General features: G+C 39.9%; 1 protein-coding gene across 2 annotated transcripts in view; it reads right to left on the minus strand.

Annotated features, from left to right (window-relative positions):
- Positions 1–3,889: 3,889 nt before the first annotated feature.
- kcnn1a (potassium intermediate/small conductance calcium-activated channel, subfamily N, member 1a) overlaps positions 3,890–27,997 on the minus strand; it is a 52,870-nt gene continuing 28,762 nt past the window's right edge. Inside the window, exons 5-10 of one of the 2 annotated variants that reach the window (XM_065953898.1) lie at positions 17,323–17,464; positions 16,997–17,107; positions 15,230–15,357; positions 14,028–14,127; positions 10,872–10,941; positions 8,354–8,509 (exon numbers count right to left, since the gene is read on the minus strand). In XM_065953898.1, the coding sequence (XP_065809970.1) occupies positions 8,490–8,509; positions 10,872–10,941; positions 14,028–14,127; positions 15,230–15,357; positions 16,997–17,107; positions 17,323–17,464 (571 nt within the window). In that variant the 3' untranslated portion in view covers positions 8,354–8,489. Of the gene's footprint in view, positions 8,510–10,871; positions 10,942–14,027; positions 14,128–15,229; positions 15,358–16,996; positions 17,108–17,322; positions 17,465–27,997 lie in introns of both variants that reach the window. The other variant, XM_065953897.1, reaches the window with a different exon arrangement.

The following is a 27,997-nucleotide window of genomic DNA, read 5'->3' on the forward strand; positions in this document are numbered from 1 at the left end:
TCATATCTAAGATCTATGAAATACTGCTTTATCATCCCATCTTATATGAATAATTCATAAGCCCGTTAACTGTGACTGTGTAGTGTGCTGTGGTCAGAGGGAGACGGAGTGTTTGGCACTAGGGGGCAGCATGCTCCTGTTCTTCTCACTCTGATCCCCTACTGAGTTTGTTCTGTCTCCTCTCCGTTGAATTTACTATCTCTCTTGCTCCCAGCTACATTTTCTCTGCTCCCATTTATTGTTTCCTAACCTGGCTGCCCTTTTGAACACAAACTAACGATCTATGCTCTCGTATATTTGACGATGTTTCTTCAGTACCAGAAGCAAAGAGCAGCATAGTATCCTAAAAAACCCTTCCTGGTGTTGAGGTATTGTAGTGTTTCCAACGAAGCAAAGTGTGGCTGGTTGTTTTGATGTAGCTCTGCCCCTAAGCAATGACTACATGTCTTTTTTTTTAAAATTCAGTTTAACTCATGTGACTCCAGGAAAAATTCCTCGTGTATAATGTGACGTCACTCTGTGCCAGCGATTGTTCCAGAGCAGAGCTGATTTTCAGAGAAAGCTCAGGGCAAGGACATCTGTAGTGAACCCCCCCTCCCCCAGTCTCACATACACACATGCTCTGTGCAGCACTCATAACTAATACAGTACAGTAAACACATAATGCAGCCCACTTTCTCAAGTGAGTACACTGAATCCCACCAGTGGCCTTGGCCCGGGGCTCCCTCGTCTGTTGGTACCATGCATGTGCTCTGCTTTAGGAACAGGTGCCTGCTCAGCTGCAAATAATATGCAGAACAATGCAAGACCTATGTAGGCCTATAGGTTGTATATAAAGCAAATAGCCTAACATGTCAAATAGTTACATAAAGAGCATACATGCAGCTTGCACTGTCCTGTTACATATATTTAGTATTAGAAATGAGCACTGAACCAACTGTTGAAATTGTTTTGATATGCAGCTCTAACAAAAAAAAGTAAATTTAGCTAAGATAAGTCATAATGACATTTTTTGTTCACCTGTTATCACTTGTTTGACTTCTAATGATAAACCTGCTAAATGAGTGAGTGGTGGATATTTTGAAGGAATATTTAGAAATGTCAAGACCTGGCTTTGTTCAATAACAAACAACCCTGTAAGTCTTAAAGCAGTACTAATGGCTCTGTTATGTTGTAGTTGGGCACAATGGTGTTTTTGTAAGCTTTTTCTCGATGTCTAATTCTAAGTTGATTTAGTTACATTTTCCTACATTAAAATGTTGCCCACTATTCTTTGCCCTTTGTGTAGAACTTGATATTATATCGTTGTGACTGATGTGCAGTTTTCTGTTGACCTTCATTCTTTCTTGATATTTTGAAATGGTTATGTGTTGTTTGATGGCAGGTTATTACTTATATCCCCTGTAAAGCCTGGGTAAGAGCCCGGCATCAATCAATAGTCTGACTTTAGGTGACTAACTAATAGTGATGTAATGGTGATATTCAGTATTGATGGCTAAAAGAAGTGATTCCATACAGCTGACAAAAATACCTGACGTGAGATAGAAGGGTCTGAATTCCTAGCCTTGACTGAAATGATTCTGTCAAGTGGAGGACATATAGGAGGATAAATGTAGGCCTATACATTATTTGTGTATCTGTGTCCACACAAGCACACACACACACTGTAGATACATGTGCACAGTAATGCTTGACCTCACATGGCTTGAGGGAACCAAAAGCTTTCCCATTTCTTTACCGCTGAATGAAGCAGGGAGACTACAGTACGGCAGCCTGACAGACACATTTGTATGAGATCATCCTGTATCACATTTGTTGGAGAGAGAAGTGATGGACAGAGGATGAGAAAGGTAGAAAGATAGAAAGATAGAAAGATAGAAAGAGAAATGATTGATGCAGAAATAAATGACTCTCATAAAAACATTTGGTGGAATGAAAAGGCCCTTCACACCCACTATCTACCACTAGAGCATTGTGCATTTTAAAAGGCCAAGAACCAAGATCAATACTTATTCTCTCTGATTTGCCAAAGTGCATGCCAAACCACATTAGCTGAAAGTGATAGTGGGGGCATTAAGCATAATGCAGCTGCTAGCCATTTGCTCCCATAGGAAAGACAGGGAGGAAAGTGGAGGCCTTTAATAAATTCAATAAATTACTTCCCCTGTTGGCCACAAGCTGCCCCTGAAGGATCTTTTCACGTTGTGGGACGATCCTCAACACCAACCCTGCATGCAACCTGATTCCTCACCCCTGTCCTTCCTCAGTACCAGGGTCATCTTCAGCTCTCTTCCTCTTTCTCCTGGCCGTCTCTCCGGGTGGATTCAGCTTCAGATCCCTCTAGGGGAGATCTCTGGTAATTTGATCCCCTCTTTTCTTGTCTTTCACACTTAAACTCAAGATTCAGTTGGACCCAGATGAAGTCTCTGTGCTCATTAAAGGACGCAGGAGGCAAAGGTTAATTAAAAGGTTACCGAAGCAAGACTTTAGCTGAGCTGTTTATTTCCACTAATCTGATAAGAATCCTGTTGTTTATTATGGGGTTAATAAACAACAGGATTCTTTAATAATATATTTTTTTAAGATTTATTTTTGGACTTTTTCATGCCTTTTTTTTTGGAGAGACAGGACAGTGGATAGAGCTGGAAATCAGAGAGAGAGAAAGTGAGAGAGTGGGGAACGACATGCAGGACAGGAGCCACAGGTGGGATTCAAACCAAGGCCGCCTTAAGTACGCACAAACTAACCACTAGTCCACTGGCGCCCCAGCATTCCTTTAATTATGCCATACTTACTGACATAATTATTGCAAATGTTAAATCCAAGAAAGTTAACCTGCAAAACATTTTCTAAGCTGGGTATCTTTTGCTAATATAGACCTATTTACTCCTTTTGTGCACTATGCAACACTACCAATACAGATTAGAACAAATGTATTATCATGATATATAATTATAATAACTTAACTGGGTATGGGAGCAGTAACGTTGTTGTATATTGTGATAACGATATGAAGTAGAACCGATTAATAAATAGGCCTACTGAAGAAATGTGAGAAAGAAATGTAAAAGAAATGTGCATATGTGTGCTACAGGGTATGTGTGACTAAATGAGCTTCATTTATTTATTTTTGCACTGTTCAAGACAAATAGAGTGGCATGGAGTCTGAAACTATCATCATACATCTATTATCAACTTCTAATGCTGCGTGTCTTTGGGGTTGTATAGCAACAACTACAGGGTGACTGACTCTGCCACTCTTGCAGGATATGGGTCTGCTGCCAAGTCCCTTCTGATTTGGCTGTAATTAACCAGGCTGAGCCTTGTTTGTGCATGTGGACATGAATAGTAGCTTGTTATTTCAGCATTAATGGCTGTGTGTTTATGTGTGTGTGTGTGTGTGTGTGTGTGTGTGTGTGTGTGTGTGTGTGTGTGTGTGTGTGTGTGTGTGTGTGTGTTTTTGTGTATAAATGTGTGTGTGTGTTTGTGTATAAATGTGTGTGTGGGTTTGTATATGTGTGTGCTGCCCATAGTTCACCTTGGAACAGTGCCTCAGCAGCTGTGTGTCCTCTGGAGCAGTGTTTATGTTTATGTCAATACATCCTCCTGTAATCATGTTTTAGTATGTCCCTGCCTCACAATTTTACAGGAAGAGACGTGTGATGTCTGTATCCATCAACACGTGTGCCAACCAACCTCTCAGTGTCACTATTGGCTCAAGGCAGCTGCCATATTCCTCGTCCTTCGGGTGGACCTTGTGTGGAAAAGTTTCAGACTGGAGGACAGGCTTTGGCAGGGATTTGGACCGTTGTATTGTTGATTTAATGAGAAAAAGGCACAGGGCATTTAGTCTGCAGGGGCCAAATGAAAAAGAAGAAGAGAGTTGGGGTTATAGCTGAAGATAGTCTTTAATGATTTGACCTTGGTGTCTCTCCTTGCTAGGACAAAAAGTTCACCTGCAAAATGAAGGAACAGCAAACAGCATACAGAGAACATGTTGAACCCATTTGCCATCCATTAAAAGTCAATTTATTCCAGTGCTACTACGTACATTATGCATCATGTGGCAGTGTACACAGAACAATGATTGGGTTACATTTTTTGAAGAGGGGGTTTCACTTTGTTATTGTTCAGTGGAAATGTGGTCTGATTCCTGCACTATGAGGAAAGCCTACTTTTCAGGATAATGAAAACTCTTGGATGCTTTTTTTTCACTTTGACTCATCTACCATCATTGTTATAACATCATGAATTCCCTCGCTAAACTACAAAATAGTTGTCTTTTTTGAATTTCATGGTGGAGAAAATCAGGTCACCATCAAATATTGGAATGGTGTTTTGGCAGGACTTTGTTGGCGAGAGGAAAGGGAGAAAATCAAACCTTTGTATCAGTGTAAAAAATATAGCAGAACCTGATCATAGCAGTTATAAAAAAGAAATTAAAGGCTTTGATTCATTTGCCAGTAAGTCAAACATTTCCTATCATCTCTATTTAATGTGGTACTACTGTAAACTTGCAACATGCTGTTCTTTGAACCCAGCCACCCTTACCCCCTGCGGTTCACCATTTGTCCCGTTTACTTGGCGACATCTACAATGAGGTCATATTTACAGGACACCCTCTCTTGCTGTTAACTACCCCCCTGGGCAAAAACGACATCTGTCAGTAAATGAGCTTTTGCTCATTTTACTCTTTTTTTCAAACTACTCTTTCCGGCTGCCAGGTAAAGGATGGAGTCCTTAACACCATCTCTCTGGGGAGGACACTCCAGCATCTGTGATCCCTCCTGTTATAACTGAATATTACACACTGAGTGCAACATGGAACATGACCTGCTTCTCTCTCTTTTTTTTCATTTGAACCACTCAAAGGTCTTAGCTGTCGGCTATTTAGGAAGCCTCTTTGTGAGTAGGGGACTGATGCCCTTAATGATGACAGATGACAAGCGGGAGGCTAAAAACCTTCGATGTAATGAAGAGATGGAAACCTTAGATCTGAAAAAGCAGGTGAGGTCGTATTCAAGCAGATAATCTTCCATTAGCCTTCCTGACTTGTTGGATGACACTGATTGAAACAGGGACTGTAATGGCATGATGGATTCCTTCAAACTGGGGGGGGGGGGGGGGGAGTGTAGCAATGCATGTGAAGTGGCTGGAGGTGGGGGCAGTAAAGAGTCATGCTTCATCAACTCAAGATGAAAGGAAAAAAAGCTAATACTCATGCTGAAGTTCCAGTTGTTGCAATCTGAATATGTTCTTAAATGAAGTGCTCTCTTGTCATTGCAGAGCATGTTGGAGAGTGGACTTTGTCCCTGTCTCATACAGATACAATTAAGATCAAGGAATTCATATTGACTGTATTCACTTAGCTGAAGGGGCAAAACATTGTTTTGTTCTTCAGTATGAATCTTTGATTATTTACTATTAAACTATTAGCATGTAGCTGGCTAACTATGGAAGTAATCTATAAAGACCTGGACAAAGAACCAAAAAATTAGTCTGATTCAGTCATATTATAATTGCTTGACTGTCACATTCACCTGGACAGTGTCTATCCTCTGTATTTACATTACTTTTGAGGAATTTGAGTATTGGGTTTCTTCTACTGGCCTAGACCATCATTTCCATTTAAAATACTTTCATCAAGCATAAAAGCCTTATAAATTAAGTAGTAAAACAAGAAAGGCAATTGGAATTGTTTGCAGTTGGAGGTGTTGAGTAATTTGCTGCAATACCCAAAGTGACCTCTGGGTCATTTGTAGAAGGCTATGCAGCTGTGCTGTGTCCCGGTTTTTATGCTACAGGGATGATGAATCTCATTGAAGCTCTGAATTTTGTTTTGTCTTCTGTAGATAACTTTGAAGATTTTTCATATTTTCCCTCAAATCTAAAAGTAAAGTCATCACAACTCGAACTCTCTATGCATCAAACACCATGCCTTTGATATTTGGATTTAATGACTCCTTCATGAAAGTGGATTCATATGAATGTCCTAATAAAAGAACAAAACAGAGGCTAGATACTGTAAAGTTCATGTAATAGTTGAAATATTAAATATATCACTTCCTTGCCGAGAGAAACATGAAAACATTGATCTCAGAAAAAGAAAATCAGAAGCTACCGCTAACAGCTGATTAGCTTAGCTTAGAATGGAGACGACAAACAGAACAAGGCTGGGCAGTATCTGAAGCAAATTGCTTGAACCAGAACATTAAATGCTCAGTAATCAACATGCAGTTTCAAAGTTGTTTTATATCTCCAAAAATTGTACCTCAAAAGTGTAGGCCTATTAATTGGGATTTTTTTTCTGGTCGTTTTGTTACCGTGAGATACTTTCCTGGGTGAAACTCCAGGCCGCTTCTATCAACAGCAATATTTAAATATAAGTCTTTGTACAAAAAATAGACAAAAAATATTGTATGGATATATTACTGGACATGACTAGTTGTTCCTCATGTTTCCAGTCAATATGCTGAGCCAAGCAAAACAGCTGCTAGCTGAATCTTTATTTTTTCGTTAAAGGAATGAGGGTGGTCTCACTTTTCTTCATCTAGCTCTTGGTTAGAAGGTGTAGAAGTGCATTTCCAGAAATAAATTCTGGAAATTTAATTTATCCAAGTTTCATCAGCACTTTTTTATTGTAGCAACTTTTCTTTGCCTCATATTTTAAACAGGGAATGCATTACAGAATGACATTACTGCACCTCTCTAGGTACTGCAACTTTAAAAAACCCTAAGTATCCTAGTAAAAATGAGATTTTAATAAAAAAGAATAAGCAAAAGAAAAGCAACAAACAAACAAAAGTTAACATTATAGAATCAAAATCAAGTAAAATCATCAAGCCATTCGAGGAAGATTTTTCCTGCAAACAACCATGCAAAGGGGCGGGGCTAGTTTCTCAGTCAGACCATGATGGGATGTGTTCCTACGTGGCTGATAAACCAGCTGACTTCGAGCCATGCCATTATCTGAAGGAAGCTTGAATTAGTGGGGGTGAGAAGAAGGATAGACTACTACATATTTCATTGTTTTGTGTATAAGCTAAAAGTGAACTCACTGATTCTTCGACAAACACACTCACAAATATTCGTCTACGCTCTTTCTCGCTCAACTTTTTCATTTCTTAAAGTGTTAGTAGAAAAAGAAAAAAGGGTTTCAAAAAACGAGTTGCTGTGCAATGGAGGCAATGTAATGCATTACATTAAGACATTTTCTTTCAATTTTTGGAGAGGAATGTATCTGAAAAAGGAATGCAATGCTGTATTCAGACTGTTAACATCGTAAAAAAGCTCTGAAATTAGTAATTAAATAACCCTCTACTATTTATACATTCAGGCACTGAAAAATCACATGTCAATATGTAACTAAAAAAGATAGTCGCTCTCATTTTCCCTTGGTAAGCTCAGGGAAGCTGAAACCTTGAAGTTGGCAACTGTGTAATTTTTTCCTACCCAGTAGTTATGCCATATGCATTCCCTTGTCTCTCTTGTGACAGTTTCCCCTCCACATTGAGCTCATTTTCATTTACTGACCTCAAGTCAGAGCTTTCGGAGCTTTTTCTAAAGCTTTCACCCAAACCTATGGGAAAGAATCCATGACACTAGTCTTTTGAAGGGAAATCCAAAAGGACGTCTCTGTCTCCATCCTGTATAAACAGCTAGCCGAGTCCCTCAGCTCCACAGACCAACTTCCTCCCTCGTGTTTAAGGACTTTCCGGTGTGACAGCCAGCTCTCACCCCAGTGACCCTGAACTCAGTTGTTTTTTAACTATACAAGGGCTTTTACAAAAAAGCTAACTTGAACAGCCATACAATGGCTAAAACATAAACCATATCTCTACTTTATCTCGGTTTTTCAGTCATTTAAACTTTTTTTCTATTTTTCTTTTTTTAAGATGCATTTGTGTTTTTTCTTGTCGCAAGTCTGGTTGCTTTTCTTTGTTCTTTTGGAGTAGCTCTGAAGTCCTGTGCTGAACCACTCAGTCACAGAGGAATTGGTTTTTGGATTGAATGTTGGGTGGGGACTAGGGAAGGGGTGGGTGATAGGGAGAGATAAGGTCATAGATCAGGTCAGAGGTCAAGATATGGGTTCATTATAAGTCCAGACATGGACTCGGCCAGCAGTTACAGGGACAGCTGTGGATGAGGTGATGCGTTGGTTTAGGAGTTGGGGGTCAAGGGTGATTGCAATGCTTTGTCAAGGTTATCCACTATCAGAGGAGGTGTGTGGTGCTGTGGAGGGAGAACGCCTTCTACGGGCGGTGGAAGTCCAGGATCGCTCAGAGCGTTCAGAGCGCTCTGAGGCTAGCGAAGCGGGACGAAAGCGGTGAACAAAGCCGTCCAGGAAGTCCTGCTGCTGCTGGGTTATGGCTTGGGAGATGAGGCAGGGCAGGGCCTGCAGGCTGCCAGTCACAGAGTCCAGCTTGTCCTCCAATGTGCCGATGCGCTTGTCCAGCTCCTCACTGCGCTCCTGCAGCTCTGACACCAGGTCATACATCACATTCTGGGTCTAATGAAGAGGAGAAGGTAAATGTGTTTGGGGAGGAGAGAGGAACAGGAGGCCAGAGAAGGAAAAGAAGAATGGAGCAACAGAGCAAGAGAATAGATAAATAACCAGAAATATTTTGTTTAAACTGGATATCCACAATAAGACTAGCAGCTTAAGATAAAGTACTGCATGTACGTATTACCATGTATACATGTGCTCATAAATAACACAAGTAAATAGTCTTTATCTGACCCTCTAAATCTAAGGAGGAGAAAACAATGACAGGACACATTGTGAAGGGGAGCTGGATAGTTTCAGCGATTCAGCACAGATTTTATCTTTCCACTGTTTCGGCTCCTCCAATCCATTTATAGCCAGAGATGCTCTTTAATGCTTTATGTATAAGCCTGACACAACTCATTCATTTAATGAAAAGCGTCTCCATTATTTAGCCACTATTTGTTCCGCAGTGGGTGCAGCGAGGCCAGTGATAATGTACGTTTGTATCCTGCGATTTTCTCATCAGACTGTAAGAGCTTAGTTATATATAAATATATATACTGTATGTGTCATTTTTTGACTTTATATGTTCTACTCTGTGACTTTTTTGTCAAAGTACTTGACACACATTTGAATGGTCCGTAGAAGAGTTAAAAAAAAAAAAAAGAGACATTAAGCTGCTGTACACAGATGCACCTGAAAATGCCATCCACATCAAATGCGGCCGCTGTCATGTACCTCTCTTTGAACCCCCTCTCTGCTGTGCTTTGGTGGTTCGGACAGCAGCTATCGAGGCATGACTGCATTCCCTCTCTTACAGCTGGATACTGTCTTTTTAGACTTTTTCAAGACTGTGTGGGCATGGGGGCTTGTCCCTGTCCTCCTCCACAAGAATAGTCAAATCTGTCATCGGTTTAATGCACCACTTAACAGTATGTTTTAGTCGTCTTAAACCGAATCAATGCAGCAGGCATTAGGACTTACATTTCCAAAATTATTCTTTCAAGCTGGTCACTGAACAGTGTGTTATAAAATGCTTTGGACTAAAATCTGTTTCTGATACAACTCATAAAAGTACATAATTTAATAAGTAGATTGGTTGACCAATTATCCAATCAAATCGATGGAAAGTCAAATATCCATCTACATGGACATTTTAATGATACTCTTTTATTCTGAAACACAGATTTAATCTCATTCTAATCCCATAATGACAAGATATGAACTGTACCTATGCTAGTTTGATACACCTAGAGAAAGAATAGAGGGCTAAGAGAAAGAAGAATATGACTGTCAGAAAGCGGTTGCCATTATGGACAGTGCTCAGACAGCTCGACAACTAATTTGTTACACCCCTGTAAATTAACCACCGCACAGAATATGAAGAATATGAAAAGCTTCGGGAGTCAGCAGTCGACCTCGATCAATCAGCTCAGGTACCTGTAAAACAGCAATACTCTCAGCAAACTTTGGCAGAGTCATTCAGCAGAAGATTGCCTTATGATAAGAAGGGCAACATATGGCAAGAAATAAGGAATGCTGTCACCAATTATGTTGCAAAGGATATGTTTCCAATTCAAGTGGTTCAAGAGAGATGGATAAAAACAGCTTTGGACTAATTTGGACCAAAGATACACCGTGCACAGTTTCAAATGCTCCAGTAATACTCTTAGTTGGTCTTAGTGAAATATTAAAAAAGTAAATCCTGTTGGCCACTTTGACATGGATTACTCATTCTTGTACTGTTTGATCTCAATACCTGCTCTGGCAATTTCAGTGTTTTTGTATTTACCTGAATGACTCAGTTTTACAATTAACCTGTTTCTCTTGAACAAGGTGTTTTTTTATTTATAGCTTTAACAACATGTAATAAACTTTTAAAAAGAGCGAGATAGTTTTAAGGTTTTTTTTTTAAGGATGCAAAATATGTTCAATTATTGTTATCTCGATATTTGATGGGATTTTTCTGAAATTTTTTCTGTCAATATCGCAAACCCCTCGGTGAAACATAAGTCTATGTTAGGGTTGACATTCTTCATTCAAATGTCAGAAACATTAAAGCAATAACATTGTTTAAACATTTGAAAAAAAAAAATCTTTATGTGAAATGTAACATAATGTTGTCCGAAATCGGTTGCAGGCCCCTGAATTGAATCTAAATATTTCATGGCAGACGTTGGGATACGGGTAAATATCAAGTTGTTGTCCAGAGAATGGAATTCGTATCATGATGAAACTCGTGAATAACACGCCTGGTAAGAAGGTTATTTTTGATGTGGGTTTCCAGTGCATTTCCCACCCAGGGACTATACCAGGAATCTATTTGTTTCATAGATATTTTTTCCATTTATTGTTGGTTTTAGTAAGTATACGTTTGACTAACCTTCGCCAGGTCCACCAAGGTGTTGGCCTGATCGTTGAGTTTCCTCTGCTCCATCTTCACACTGCGCAGTCTGGTGGAGGCACAGGGAGGTGGAGACAGGAGGAGGGAGGGAACAGGCGGACAAAGAAGAAAGAGGGGGAGGTGAAGAAGAGTGGCAGAGGGAATAGGGGAATAGAGAGGAGGAAGAGGAGGAAGGCGGTTCGCAGGTGTGGAGCATAGAGTGAGAGACAGGTAGAGGGGCAGAGAGGGCCAAAGAAAAGAAGGATGGAGGAGGAGGAACAAAACATTTTTTTTATCAGGCGTGCTCTCTCACTGATGACATGGACAAGAGAGAGGACAGCCTGCATGCATCATAAATATACTTTACACATCTATACGTATACATGTGTAAAGAAATATATATACGTATGAATATAAACAAGCATTCCTTGTCTTGGTCAATGCAATACCAACCAAAACATGCAAAAATGTGGAAGCATACTACGCTCATTTAAAAGAAAGACCTGTGTTTATCACATTTGACTGAAATCTATCTTTTACTGTCACATTGTTTTAATTATAATTAGGAAGTGGTTAAAGTTAAAAAAAATGCTGTAGTACTCTGACTGCAATCGACATCTTAATACTTAGAGATGATCTCGTTTCAACCAGTGAAACATAATCCAATATAGTGCCAAACAACAAACTTTTACTGTGATAAAACGTAAACATTTTTCCTGTAAAATTGCAATATGCTTCCAGAGAAGAAAACCCCCAGATTCATATCTGAAATCAAAACATTCCCATTTTTCACCCACCGTAAAGTACGATGTTGAAAAAGTAAAAAGATGACATGCCCTGCGTCAGTGGTAGGATTCATAGAAACACACTGGTCATTCAGTAAGCGTGCAGTGACTGTGAGTGACTTGGTGCACAATGATCTGGTGGGTCTGGATTTTGTACGTGTTTGTGTGTATGCTCATGAAATTAGAGATGCACCGATTGTGAAAATCAGGACCGATACCGAGTTTTAAAATAACATTTTAGCCGATTGCTGAATCTTCTTTTGGTTTAAGGCAATGGCAGCATTCCTCATGCCTGTACATGAATACAGATCAGAGTTTGTTCCCAGGTTACTTCTTCTGCCCAATAAAAACCTCTTCACTGAATCAGTAGTAAGGTGTACTAGGTGCCAGCATAAAACTGATTCGTCTTAACAGATTTAAACATCTGCTACTGACATTGGGTCATGCCACATTATTTGCAGATGTGCCAGTGTCTGTCAAAAGGGCTGTTATCGCCTGATACCGATGTTAAACCAATACATAGGTGCATCCCTAGTTGAAATGTGTGTGAGAGGATGCCACAGATAAAAGATGCCAGAAATAAACCGTCTAATGACACTGCAGAACATACAACAACATAGACATTTAAAATAACTTGCATAGTGATATATGGGACATGTTTTGTGATGCCTTTGTGCCTCTTTATCTCTAATCAAATACGTTATAGCGGTGCCAGAGCTGCTAGCACTAATGCGAACAATGTGTCATTGTTAGCGGTGGCATCACACAGCCATCAACTGGATGTACGAGAGGAAGTTCCCTGTTCGGCAAATTATGAGACAGGATGACATTCAAGGGCATTTATTCATGTGCAAATCAGTATATCAGAGCAGAGTGAGACTGTTCGCTTTCAGCTCCATCTCTGTGGGAAGCCATTTGGGCTGGTATGTGTCTGTTTGCTCCGCTTTGTCATCCCTTATGGCTGTCGAAGAATGGGGGCCAAATGCTACAAGCGCGACTTATTAGTGTAACAATTTATGAGTGCAACTGTATTCTACAAAATGTCGAACTATTGTGATGTAATGTGTCTTTTTTTTAGTCCCTCCGTGATTTTGCAGGCTTTCTTTGTGATTGTTGAGTCCTGATCTTACAGCAGCTCTTTTTCCAAATTGCTTAGATTTTATTTTATTTTTTCTAAATGAGATTGCTTGATCATACGAGTACTGCACGAGTGGTTGCAACTGCTTGATTTGTCTTAGTAACCTTACTAACCTTCCTAAAAATACTTTAGATTACAAAGTTGCTCGTTAGATGTGTGATAATATTCAGTATTACAATAATTATGAAGTGTGATGAATAAAATGTAAATACATATTAGCTATGACTCAAAGTATGTGGTTTGTTTATTTCATGTCCCTTCTGAATCCAATTACATCCAAAAAGCTTCTTTTTTTTTGTAAATGACTTAATTGACACCATGCCTCTGAGGCTAGCTGATAGCTAGGTGGAGCTTCACATGTGGGGAAACGTGGCCTTTATAACAAAGACTATATCCAGTAGGTAAAAGATGCATACTGAGAAATAAAGCATTGTTTCTTTACACAAAATGTTCCTAATTCATTACCACAAAACCTTTCAAAATGTTTATTGCTCATACTGTGATAGCATTTAAGTGGAATTAATTGTGCATCCCTAGTGAACATAACAGAGCGTCTTTTATCAAAGCAAGGGGGAACTAGGGTTTTTGGTCAAAGCTGTGGTGATTGGATGTAATAACAAGGTCACACAAATTCTGAGGGAATGGTGTTCATTGCAGCTGTCGCAGCTTCCTGGAGGAACTGATTTCAGTGTGAGCTCATGTACAAGCCTTGATGTCTGATCCCGTTTAAGAAAGACAAGCTCAAAATAAATACTAAGAAACATTTGAACTCTAGCATAACTATAGAAAAGTGTTTGTGTTTTCATGTCATCACAAAAGCAACAGGAGTGTAGGATGAGGTTAATATAGCCTCCAGAGCAGCTATATTAATCATGGGCAACACTGTAGATGATAATGAACCGCTGGCAAGGCCAACCAAGTTCCAAGCTCATTCTGTACAAGATGTTTTTTCTTTCACACGTTCTCTCCAAACAACCTCCACTAGTGACACCGGTGGCAAAATGTTGATGCTTATTTTTAGTTTCATTCCATTCAAAGGGGGGATGGGAGGGAGGGGGAAGTAAATGGAAACACTGAAGTAAAAGGATAAAAAAAAAATAAAAAAACTGCATCCAAAAATCTTCCTTTTTTTTCTTTTTTTGTCATGCATGTCAATCGTGACATGGAGAGGAGGTGGAGGAGGATTATGTTGAGGAAACAATAGGAGAAGGATACATAGAAGACTCAACTTACTTCTGAGCTCTGCGGTGATAGAGCAAAACAAAGACAAAACACAGTACAGAGTTTTAACCCCACAACATTCACGAAACGAGTGAAACCATTACACTTGTCACTGTAAGCACGGGGTCAAAAAGGGGGTCGGAGGGAGAGGGGTGGGGGAGGGGAAGAGGAAGGAACATTACACTAAATTGTAAATGTGTGCGTTTGTGTGTAAAGGTGTAATAGGAGTTCACATGTTGGCAGAAAAGCTGAAGGCAAATGTACTCTCGGTGAGGATATAGTAACCAGCCTGGGTGATAGTACCAAATAGTCTAATTTTCACCACTGTATTAGCATTATTAACAACACAGTTAAAATACTCAATATGACATGGACTGACTGCCTTCTGAAAGTTGAAGATACATCATTAGTCAAGAACACCCTTATTCAAGGCACATTTTGTCAGTTGAATCCTAGATCTTCTTGACTTTTTTGTTAGCTGCATCATAGTGCATAGATTAATGTGGGAGCGACAACATGGAGGAGCGTGAATGTTACAAATCTTGTTTCAAAATGTTTTTAATGATAACCAAATTACTGACTGAGAGCCCGTCCTCTGCAAAACACACAAACCCTGTAAATAAAACGGGTACAACTCGGAATAAATCTGTTTAATGATAAAAATCTGTATTTCAACGGCAAAGTGGAGCCAACGGTGCATAAATAATAATCACATGCGTGATTGAAATGTTGAGCTTTGACTTGTGTCACCAACGCCTCACTGAAAGCCGTTAATTGACGAGCCTCTGAGTGTTGTTGTATGAGTCAGCAGCTCGTCAATACAAAGCACCACACATCCGTTTGTCCACCTTCAATAAAAAACATCTTTTCCAACATCAGATGGCTAAAATCCAGTTTAGTAATTTTTTTTTATAAAAGTGGTGAAGTGACTAGAAAGGTATGGGCTATTGAAAGATTGATGAATGTAAGTCTTGGAGGTAACCTTAACGGGAAAACAATCTAGCCAGCTATAGGAGTTTGGTGTGTTGCTAAATAAAGGTATAAAGAGAGAATAGTTAAGGTTTTGCATTAAACAGCCAACTCCCATTCGACTGACAAAATTACCCTTACATTCAGAATTCTTTTTACTAACAGTCATTTTAAATTTTGCTGATTCATTGCCCACCGTGGTTGTTGGTAAAGAAATCATATTTCCGTCACAGAGCAGGACTTACTGGTGAATGGCTTGGAGAAACTTGCGCTGGTGTTTCCGCACTTTGGCATGATCTATCTTCTTGACCAACTTAGTGTGTTTGTAGATGAGCCATGTTTCCCTGAGTACATTGGCAGCTGTGTTCTTTACCTGTGAAGCAAAGGTAAAATCAAAACATCAGATGTTCAGTAGCTTCTACAAAGTGTTCAGTCAGGCACCGTCATCCATGATTAATATTGGCAATTTTGTAAACCAACCTAAGTCTATATTACATGCAATCCAGAGCAAGGAGGAACATGTATAACAAAACAATAAAATATACATTTATCTTATAGTCACACAGAAAAATAGAGCGCCACAGGAATGAGTCCTAAAACCCGGAGGTAAGTTAGCATTTGAGCGCCATGGGGTCTATCCTCTCAAACTCAATGGGGATTTTGAGTGGGTTTGTGGTTAGACACCTGAAATCAGGTCTGTGGTTAGACACAAGCTTAAGAGATGTTGATGTTTTGTTAGACCACATAAACTACGTTAGGTAATACCCCCCGTGTGAATTTTGAAGTTTTACGCGTCTTTATAAAGGCGGTTGCTAACAAGTGGCTAAATGAGACTACAGTGGTTGTCGGGGACATTAAACGTCATTACGCCGGACACAGAGGCTGGGAACTCTCTCACTAGTCTGTGATGTCTCCTGTAGGTTTAATCTTTAGGTTAAGGTAAATATTATGTTAGTTAACAATTTATTAAGGTACGCGGATTAGTTTATCGGAGATCGTCTGAAGCATAAAGGTAGTGACGTCACAATCATCCGACCGTGGTGTAGTTCGCTTGTAGCATTACGTTAGCTTTTTACTTCTGTCGGCCGCATTAACGCTTCAAACATCATAAAAATTGTGTTGATCTGCGAAGATTATCCTGCTGAACAAAACTAATTGTCACAACTCCCCAACACTCTGTGCCCCTCCAACCTCCAACAACCTGCACGACTCTCAAGCCTCCTCTTATATAGGAGTTGGCACCTACCAAAAGGGGTAAGATTTCAATTTAGGTGAGTATTACCTGTTCTACAAACAACACACAATATCTGCAATAAGGCTAACAGTATATCAAAATACATTCCAGTTGAATAAATACTTAAACAGCCATTTAAATAACACATTTAATCTCAACAATCTAAACACCCCTCCACCTCGACCTAACATGGCGCCTTCCACTTGGCACTTCCCAATATAAGCCCAAGGCAGACGTCGGATCTGTTTGACTGTACTGGTTGAGAAAGGAGTGCAAACATGGCTGTGGAGCAACAGGTGACTAACAAAGATATATTTGATGTGTAACAATGAATAAAACATTTTAATGTTAACAATAGTCCATGTGTGTTTCTTTTGCTTGAAAATACCATGTTTGAAATTATTTGCCAATGAGTTATTCTTAAATTTTGTCTGAAGTCATTCACACCAAGTACTAGTAGCTGGTCATGCTAAGCTAACATTAACACAGGCCTCTCAGTCGGCTTCATGTTACATCAAGAGTGTCTGTTGTAACATTAGCACATGTGTGTATTACTTTAAAGGGCACTGGGTTGCCCTGTGACAAATACCTTTATACCTTTAAAACTACAGTCTGATCTTTTCGTTAAAAATGTTAATCATTCTATAATCAAAATTGTTACATTTCTTAATATGCAACCATTTGTCAGTGGTCACAAGCAGACTAAACTTAGTTTAAAGGGGTTACAAGTCAAATTTCTTATCTTCCTTGTTGTAAAAAAAAAAATGCTGGGACTTACTCGTTTGCAGAGTTGTGTGTCCATCATGAAGTTGTGGACGTGTTTCTCAGCCTTGGTCAGTTCCAGCTTTCTGGCTACCACTGCAACCACCAGTGCAGTGCAACCAGCTCCCTATTGCACAAAGACAAGGTCAGAGAAACTGTTTTTAAAGTGCAATTGGTTAACCTTATTATATCAATCATCTAAATAAAACAAAGCAGGTCAAAGTCAAGAAAAGTCTGGGAAAGTTGTTATACCAAGAAAAGTAAGTTGCTATAACAGATTTGCTGAAACACAAGTTAACTTTTTCTTGACATCAACTACATCAGCAACACGTTTTTTCCTACCATAATCCCTGTAAGCAGGCAAACGCCCTTCCCACAATACGTGTTGGGTACCATGTCCCCGTAGCCGATGGAGAGGAAGGTGATCGAAATGAGCCACATGGCTCCCAGGAAGTTACTGGTCACTCCCTGTTTGTCATGATACCTGAAATTATGAAGAGAAGCAGAGTGGGGGATACACAGAGTCAGTAAAACAACACAGACCTTCTTGAATGTGAGCATGCTAGAAAATGAAGTGGAGAAGTGTGAACAAAGCAGGGGTGGTGGTGGGTGGAGGAGGTGGAGAAGATCGAGGAGGAAGGAAAAGTCATGATGTAAGGTTTTTTTTATACCTGTTAGGTAAAAACAGTTAAGTAATTGTCAATTCTGAACAACAAAAATGAAGGTATTTTCAATGGATTTGCAAGAGACACTGTAATTCAATTTGTGTTCTGATTGCACTGTTGTAGTTTAATGGAGGGACATGTTTAATGGGAAGGAAACTTAAACTGACATGGGGGCAGAAAAAAGCAAATAGTGTCAGGTTTTTTTTTTTAAGGAAGTTGGTGGAATGATTTCAAACTGAGAGAGCAAAACCACTGAGCATCATGTTCAGTGTCCTTCAGTAAACAAATGAACCCATTTGGTGAGAGGAATGGGATATGAAAAAAAATCATCTGGGGCCAAATCACTTACTCTTTCTGCACATTAGCATTGAAATGACTTATTCATACAACATGCTGCTATGACAAAGAGATGGGCCATATCACTGTTAATGACTGATACTGTATGTCAAACTTGACTTTAATATTATAACAACAATGTCAGAGCATCCAAAAAGTGCAGACACTGCTGCTTTAAATCAAACTTATAATCTGTCTATTGGTCAAAGTTTTGTTGCAAATCTTCCTCCATTGATTTTATTCTGCCTCCCAAGAAAGGTTTGGCAATGCAAGTCATTACTTCAAAGACGTTTGCTGAAAATAGCTGACAGCCATGCTTGATTTGACAGTCCAAAGCCCCACACTTCTTGTGCAAAGATATTTAAAAAAATAAATAACACACTACAAAGCTGGATTGATGATGACATTCTCATATCTTTTTTAAGCAAGACAAAAGTCCATCACAGAGGCAAATCTGCCTCAACCACCCAGTCCCTATTCAACGCACCTCATTATTCCCAATGGGCTGTCTAGGAGGAGATCAGATAAGATTTAATTTTGGAGTTAGAATCAAAGCTTCATTAAACACTTCGAGACAACATCTTGCAAGGATTCTGCGGATAAGAGTACCGAGATAGGGTCCAATTTTGGGAGCGTTTTTCCAAATGGGGCTCTGACTAGACAAATCATTAATAACCAAGGTGTTCAGAGTGCCTAGTAGTGACCCAACATGTGGGCTAGATGAGGAATTTTCTTAATACTCGCTTTCCAAACAAGGGCAAAAAACAGATGTATATTAGTAGAAAAGCCAACTCCTCCTCCTCCTCCTCTTCCTCCAAGACAGTTCATTGACATCAATTTCATATCAACTAATCATGCCTCTGCACTTCTTAAACTCTCATTCCAAAGTTGCTATTCATGCTCAAAGTCAGTGGGAAAATAGCCATGAGCACTTCTTTTTCCTGTGACAAAAAAAAGTGTGCAATCTGTGGGATTCAAGCCCCTAAATGACATGCAGAGAGAAGCAGTCTGTACAACACCATGCAGGAGTAAAGAAGATGTCTGCATCATGCATGCTTCAAAGCCAGTATATTGAGAGCAGGGGGGTGGGGAGGGGCTTTGGGGGAAACCTGGGGTCCTGTTTTAGAGATGAAAACCACCTGAGACAGATTCTGCAGCACTATCAGGTGGAGGGGGATCGTACGTCTTCTCGGACAGGCCTTCATTTGTAAACAGCAGGGTAGGATTGGATGAGTAACAAAGGAAGAAGCTCATTGAATTTGACACCCCTGTCTCTTTTACCTGCATCCCAAGCAGCTGCCCTTTGATAGCTGCCGGGGGGCTAAACTTGATCAGCTGGCTAAATATTGTAATTACAAGTGACTAGTATGTTAATTTTATTCATCTTGTCATCAAGAAGCAGAGAGTGAGTCATTTCTTCAAGGCAGGGTGAGAAGTGCTGCACCTTTTGGCACACCAATACGATCTATAACATGGCCCTCTCTCTTCTGTAAATATTTCCCATAAATATGCCTGACAAAAATGCCAAAGGCTTAGTTTTTTAAGCGATTTAATCTTTTACAAGATACATTCTTTTTTTATGATCTGCTTTCCTAATGGTGGATGTGGCTCTATATTCTCTAGGCACACATATTTCAAGAGACAGCAATAAGGGAATAGAGACAGAGGCTGACGGGGAGCTAATCGATAGCATTTTAAGGCTCTCAATATACTGTGTCAAGTTTTGGAATAGCATGGAGAAGAGCTGGCACCACTTTCAACCTATTCCAGGACAAGAGGTATACAGTGTCCAGAGAAGACAGTTTTATCCCCCGCTGTAAAATCCTCCCTGACAGACACTCTGCAGCGAAAGCATTCTTCTGAAATCACTGACTCTATATCTCAGATTATGCCATTTAACCAGTAAAATAATACTTAAATCTACACTCAAATGAGCTTTATAACTTTGCTTCCGTGGTGGATAAGAGGAGGGAGTACAGCGACAAACACACAATATTAAGAAGCATCTTTTTGGCTCAATCTCCAGCTAAACAGCACTACAATAATACGTTTATTAACCTTAATAAATCTGCTTTCTTGTTTTCCTTGATGTCTTTTAATAACCAGCAATGATTAAACAAATCGAAGTCAGCCCTGCCCTTTTTGCCACTTGTGTTTTCTCTTCATGTTAAAACATGTATTATTCCCAGACATGTAATGTTTCAGCTGCAAATATGTGCAGATGAGCTTATGATTCTTATAACAAGTGTTAAGTTGACAATGCAACCTCTTCACAGATGGATCAAATGTGAAACACACTTCCTGCTGCCAAAACACACACGTATTCATGCAAAAAGGTAATCCTACCCTAAATCTAAATTCAATTTCTATCAAATATACAGTATATATATATATATATATGTGTGTATTTTCAGCTTTCCCTCTCTCAGTTGGTCAGCGTCTAAACTAATGCTAACAATTTCCTCCACATTCAAAAGCTACCTCTTAATGTTCTATAGATCCCCTGCATACAACAGCAGGACTTCCTCCCATCTTTCTGATATCTGGTTTCACATCAACAAAAATAAACAATAAAACAATCAACAAGTACCACCCTTGTTGATCCAACTGAATTTGAGCACCGCCTGAGATTACTTTTGGACAAAATATGTAGTGATGCTCCTCAGGGAGAGTGCTAGTTGCAGTAAACATGAGCAGATTAAATTCAAAGTGATGATGACCTAATTAAAAAACTGCAAACGTAACAGTGTTTTTACAGCGCAGCCAATATGCAGAGCAAGCAAGAAAGCAGGCAGCAGCAGCAGCAGCACCATCCAAGCGGGGCTGTAGCAGTTGTATGATGTGCATTTTAAAAAGTTTCCAAGTTGTGTGAAAATATAAAATGTAAAAAATAAAAGTTTATTCAGCTTCAACCAAAAACACTGCTTTTAAAACATCATGGCAGTATCCAAAAAACAGCTTTTTAATCAAAGTGTAGTTGCAGCTCTTTTAAAGCCAACTCTTGAAACATGGCTTTAGAGATCAGTCTGCCTGTTGGTCTGTCTTTCTCTTTTTAAGGATTGAGCTATTTTGAACATCTGTTGGATGAATGTTGGATGAATTACCAAGATTTAAATGTATTACTGTAGTTTCTGATGATATCCCAGCAAAAACTAGTAACTAGTAACTAGTTGGCCTCAACTGACTTTGAGTTCAGCACTAATTAGCAAATGTTAGCATAATAACATGCTAAAACAATATGGACATGATGACACAATGATGCTGAAATTAAAATGTTAGTATTCTCATTGCAAGCATGTTAGCCGGCTTATGTTAGCATTTAGCTCAAAACTATACTTTACAGAGTGGTTAAAAAGGCTTTTGTCTTGTTTAAATTGAACTTGCATCTGTCAATAACATTTTATTAGCCCTCTAGGGCAGAACACACATGTTTGTAACAGAAAGTCTTTGCTTGCCTGAGCTACAATGTAACAGAAGGTTTTCACTGTGAGGTCTTTTATGTTCAAGTCAAGCATGTATGCAGAGGACAAAAACGAGTATCTGCAGCCATCTTCATTTTTTGGCTTTGTGCCCAAGTTTAACTGTGGTCGAGTTCTTAAACACACATGACCAGTCAAGGGGCTCAAAGTCACAAATATCTCTCATCTGTTAATCAAACAGGGAGTAGTGTTGTTCTTAGACTGTAGCTTGTATTTGAACTTTAGCCAATCACCATGAAATATGAATCTTTCTGTGTTGCAGAAACTATAGACATCCGCCTTTGATAAAGTGGGATTTGATGATCCTTTGTTTCCAGACAACCTTACCTCATACACCTACAGTATGCGTTGTAGGGATTGAATTTTTGTTGTTGCACCAATGGCAATATGATTGCACTGCATTAATAAACTGAACATTTATGTATTTCTGTCGAGCAACTAGGCTATGATTCTAAAGTAAAGAGCTCCTTGGGTTTGCTGACTCGCAGATATTGCAGAAAGGCAGAATCCAGGCCTCTGTTGCCAGAATTGATTAAGTGTGTTTGTGAATCTCATCCATTTCAAAGATGTTGTGTGAGGACTTTATAAGACTCTGCTTTATTGGAATAACTTACAAGATTTCTTGCATGAAACCCTTATAAAAAAAAGTAAGATACAAGACCTATGCTTAAATAAGCCCTTCACATAGTCTTGTATCACTCTAACTACAAACTCATTTTTGAGCAGAGAACTTCCTTCTTTTTTTATTCCCCACAAGTCAAACCTCTTACATTTCATCTTAATCTACAAATCCACCAGACAGGACACTACATTCGTAAAGCCCTTAATCTGGATGTTACATGTTAATCTGGAGGGTGGTCATGCGGTTGTCAGACACCCAGTATCCTATGACAGCGGTTTCTTTGAATTAGTCTGCAGTCGGGTCTCAAAAACTAAGCCATGAGTTTTGGTATCAGAGTCTCTGTTGTTCCTTTCAACAAACCCTTGCTTACTGGAAACATGCTCACAATAGCCCCCATGTCATCTTATGGAAGATATTTCCTTATATAGCTGGGGAAGTTTAAGTTTATTATGCTGCAAACTCTAGGTATTCAACCTTCAAGGGACAACACACGCTTTGAAACACCATCACCACGCCACCTTCACTGACAACTAAGAACACCAAAACATTTCTTTCATGTTCCCAGTCGTTCCAATGCACCGAGCACTCCACAAAATACCTGCTTCTCTGCCCACAACACCAAGTTGGCTTTAAGGTAGAAATGAATCATTAGGACCTCTGAGATTGCCAGAATGTCTTACCAATGCCTACCTACGTTGTTGTGCTCTACAGTTTGCCTTTTCAAAATGATTCAATTGTCTTTAAGTTTGAGTTGTATCATATCAAAAGGTTTAACATCTGGGAAAGATGTTTACAATGCTGGGAGACACATTGAAATCTTTTAGAAAAAAAGTAATTTTTCTATAAAGCCAGGTTTTTTTTTACATTTGTACTCCTGAACTTAGAGAATTTCAGGATGACTGCCCCTGAAATCGTCCTGATCGGGTTGTTCACACATGCACCCCACAGTCGTGAGATGATCTCTGTCAGACAGAATGGGGGGTCTCCTGAGGCAAGTGGGACATAAAAAGAATGACACCGAATTGGCAGAGGAAGCAACAGAGTCCGTTATAAGATGCTATAATTAGAATATTTATATTTATATCAATGCTGTGTAACAACTCTGTTTCTTTGTTAGCTGTTCGTGAATTTAAAAAAAAAGACTATGCAAATGCAACGCAAAGGTGTTTCAAATTTTAGTGGAAATGATTGGTTTATTTTAGCTTGAGCTCAAAAAGTGCTGCCGTTGTGGATTTGGTCCTGGCCTAGAGTACTGCAGATCCCAAGACAATGCATCCAAGCTGTGCTGTATTAATACCTTATACACTTTACTTCAGGTAGAGAAATGCATTTCCAAGATCTAGGGGTTGCAGTACTCAAAAACCAGCAAGAATGCCACTGCTGTTTAATGGCTTTGATATCAAATGATTAAAGAAACTTGTACTATTTTTGCTTGGTAACTTGCAGGAAGTGAAACATTGTTTTCCTATGTCATGACTCCGCATTAAGTCAGTTTCGGCAATAAGGCATTGATAGGAGGATCATCTGACCAAACTGATGCACAAAATCAGTACAGAAAAAAGTAAACTATTCTCTCCAAGAAGTAGGCGAAGTGACTTGAAGGACTTGTTTGTCTGTACATCAGGGACAGCAGATATCTTTGTTTGAATTCTCCTGAACTGATGGTAAACAGTCTTTGTTAGTTCCAGTTCGTTTCTTTTAGAATGCTAGTTTTGTCTTCTTCTATATTCATTGACGAAGCTACAGAGAGAGTGTAGCCATTTGACCTTAGTCTTTTGGTTGTTTGCTTTTCAAAGTCGAAAAGAAAAAGCATTGAGAAAAAACCTCTGAGGGAATACTTTGAGTTAAAGCGACCACCATAGCTCCTGGAACAAAGGAAAGCACTGGTTCAGCTCATGATCTTCAGTGCAGATCATATCTAAGTTGATAATAACTTCCAAATTCTCTGTTATGCAGACATGCTTTCCGGGCCTTGTATATGACTTTGCCATAGTCTGCGATCAATAATGTGCCTGCAGAGCGTGCATATTATTAAAAACACTTTATCAGATCAAGTCATCAAACCGTTGAATATCCACCTGTCCTTGAGGTTGCCATCATTTGCATAAAATCCATCTGTCTTTGTGGTGGAAGAGAGGCTTATTGTACAGATAATCTTGTGAATTAGTCAGATTGAGGGAAAAGTGGATTAGATGCTTTATTTCACGATAAAAAATGCATAGAATCAAGATTAATTTATTTTGTGATCCTTGTGGTTGATTGTTTGGTGGATGGTCTTAACTTTGAATTTGTGTTTTTTCACGAGTGTCCATGACATTTCTTCAAATTTGCACCGAAATGCTTTGAAATAGTGAATACATATATTGGTTATTTTAACCTGTTTGTGCTGTTGCCTCATTTTGTCATTGAGTTGCATTCAAATGTAATCAAACAAACATAATTAACAGCTTTTTTTGTCTTTTCAGCAATGGAGCTGCCTTGTTTCTTGTAGATGTCTGTTTTCCTGTAAACTGTAACATTGTCAAATCCATTTGAATATTTAACGTAAACCTGTGTTTGGTGTGAGAAAGTTCAGGTTGCATTGGTGTGCGTTTCTCTGGTCAGACATTCGGACAGGTTGTTCTTGGCTGGCGCTGTTTGTATCTTGTGGCTAAGTGATGACACAATCTGGTTGTCGGAACTTGGGTGTAGGTGTAGCTGACTAGTAACTCAAGCCTGATAATCCGGCACTGCGCTCTGTGTGAAAGTCAGCTAAACTCTGTGTGAGCTTGTCTTTAACTCAGCCTACGGGTCCTCACCAGAGAAACAGAGGTCTCACATCGCCTCAAAATAGAGCTTTTTGTTACAGATACCAGAACAGGGGAGGAAGAGAGTTAGATAACATGTAAAGAGAAATAGGAGCAAGGAACCAGGGAGGCAGGCATGGCATGCATGTCAGTGTGTAAGTGAGAGATTAGGGCCTGCTTGTTATGGATCATGGCAGGCAAAGGGACAGGGAATCAGTAGTGGGGAGAGATGAAGAAAAACTGCAAAGCATGCCACGTTAGATGGGTTACAGTACAAGATCTGCAAGGATCAGTCAGGAGTAAAAGAGAGGGATAGAGGGAGCCTTGTAGTAGTGCGGGAGAAGCCATAGGAGCTTAGTTAAGGAGCTTAGTTGAGGTAGGTTAGCTCTGAAGATGGGCCGTATCAAGAACGACAGAAAACAGGGCCAGTGACCAGTGTAAAATCCATCTACTGTAACATTAACATTTCTCACATCTCCAGCTTTCCTCCACACCTCCATCCCTCTCTGTCCCTGCTGGTGGTGTGTCTTTCATTCCCCCCATCTAGGCGTTTTCCAGGTGGACTCCTTGCTCGTCCAATCTCACACCGCGCAGCCCTTTGATTGGCTCAGGAGCGTGACAATGTGACAGTGTAACGGTGCATTTAACAGAGGACACAAAAGTAACACACAGCACTTTGGGAAACAAGCGCCTCTTCTCTATCTCTTGATTTTTGTGCTTGAAATGCTGGGATTGATAAGTAAACAGAAAAACAAGCATGCTGTTTCAATGTTTACCAGAGCAGGAGACAAAGGGGGGTGATGGCACTCAGTTCATGGGTGTAAACATAAACGAGAGACACTGCATTAATTCAAGAAAACTGTGCAACTACTCATTAAGTGATGCTCTAATTCCCCTGCCTATAGCTTTTAGCTGGGTACGGCTATTCATGCATATTTTGCCATCAAAATCCTGCTGTGTCAGATATAAAGATGCACTTGAGACCAAAATGACACCGTCTTGTCATTTGTCCCCTCCTTTCATACCCAGACCTTTCAAGACAAACTGTCTTGGCCACGAGAGCAAAATCTTTGGGGTAGAAGCCACAAAAGTCTGCTAAAAACCATTACAACACTGTTCAATTAATTTGGTGGAGGGAGACGCATAATGGGATGGTAATGTGTGAACAGAAATAACAGAAAGGCTCTTGCTCCTTGACAAATCTTTTGAGTTGCTGCAAAAAAGACTTTTTGTGTAATATGGATCCATAACAATTACATAAGAAGAGAGAGAGAGAGAATGAGTAAAGACAAATTGCCCTCTGGCTGGTTTGTGAAGGTGACTTGAAGGAGCTGCTCCATTTTAGCTCAAATTTCCTCCTCCTCCTCCTCCTGCTCTTCCTCTCCCCCCTTCTCCTCCTCCCCCTCCTCGCCTTCCAGCTTCTTCATATCCTTCTCCAACCCCTAACGGCCTTACACACAATAGTTAGCAAAGAGACGCTTGCTTCAAAGTGCTGCTCACACCTGTTGGTGTCTGCTGTGCTCCTATAGCCACTAAAAGCCTGATTTCCTTGCAGAAGGTTGGTGCCACTTTCATGCCAACTACAGGGCCTACCTTATCCTTTGCCATACTAAAGTGTGTAAATAGTCATTGGTTCATTGGTATAGAGTAGTTGCTCCTTCTTCCCACTCCTACTAGCCCACCCTCAAACCCCACTTAGGGCAGTAGTGGCGCCAGCTCGGTGCAAAATGATAAGTTGTTCTTTTGTTTTCCACAGCTAGAGAGCGAGGACTCACATGGTATCCCTATGGAGCAGCATAGTGGGGAAATAGAAAGTACAACAAAACATTATACAAACACACACATGCACGCACGCACACACCTTCATGTGCATGCTTGCACCAGTCTTAAAAACACACATTAACTTACATTCACAAATCCATCCATCGGAACTCAACATATTAATCTGCAACTGAAAGCAAAGGACTAACAGCATGCACTGCTCATGGAAAGTGTGTGTCCAAGTATGTGTGTAAGAAAACCAAGACTCTGATAAATATACATCTCAACTAATCATCTTTTTGAAGCTGTAAAATGTCCACTCTCATGTATTTTCCTGTGTTTCATGTCTTTTGCCAAGCTAGGCTTACTGGCTACAAATTATAAGTATAGTCATAAGTGTGGTATCTGTTGTAGCTAAATGTAGCCCAGTTAGAGACAACATCCCATTAGCTTGGCTTAAATTAAAGAGGCTTTGTACCAGGCCCCTAATTTATGGTCTATTTAATGTCTTTTGCTAAGCCGGCTAACTGGCTGCTTGTTATAGCTACATATACTGTATAAACATTAGTAATGATATTCTATTAGCATTTTTGTCTTAGATGTCCAAATGCCGACAAAGTTATAAGCTATAACAAGGAGAGGGGGTGAATAGGTGTGCAGCTTTAGTCATGGAACTCCTAAATAGATCTAGGGACCTCACGAATAGTACACAAACTGCATAGTGTGTTGAATTGATTGTGTGCCAAAATCAGGCCCAGATGAAGCCTAATTTTCCTGTCTCCATAGGAGCTGGGGTCAAAGGTCAGCTTCTATTTTCACTGCCGGTTCACCATGCGAGGTTTAAACCCACCAATGAACAGCTGGAGGTACTGAAAGCCCAAGGTCCAGGACTGGGCGTGCAAGGGGTTAAGGTTAGTGACAGGTGTTAAGACAGGGGGGTAGTTAAGAGGAGAGGTAAAGGGTGGCTGGGGAGGGGAGGTACTTAGTAAAAGCAGGAGAGGTGAGCTGCAGGAGGACACCGTGCATCTGTAGTCCAGCCCTGGGAGAAACCCTTCTTCTGAGCTGATGATTTAACTTTTACAGTTCAGTTCACATGTGCAGGATCACATTGTGTCTGACATAAACTTCTGCTTTAGATCTCCCACTCTCCACCCACCAAACTTAAGCCCCCCTCCTTCTACTCCAGCTACGCAAGAGTGACTTATAAACATCAAAGCTGGCATTAGCGTCTCATTTCCCTATGCAAATGCAAATGGATAAAAAAAAAAAAAAAAAAAAAGAAAAGAAAAAAGCTTTCATTTTTCCCTGCCTCTTTCATTTTCATTGAGAATCGTTGCTGCCCTCTTGAGACGAAGCCTGATGTGCAGT

This window comes from Labrus bergylta, chromosome 4 (genome assembly GCF_963930695.1).
Source record: "Labrus bergylta chromosome 4, fLabBer1.1, whole genome shotgun sequence".
Lineage (NCBI taxonomy): Eukaryota > Metazoa > Chordata > Actinopteri > Labriformes > Labridae > Labrus > Labrus bergylta.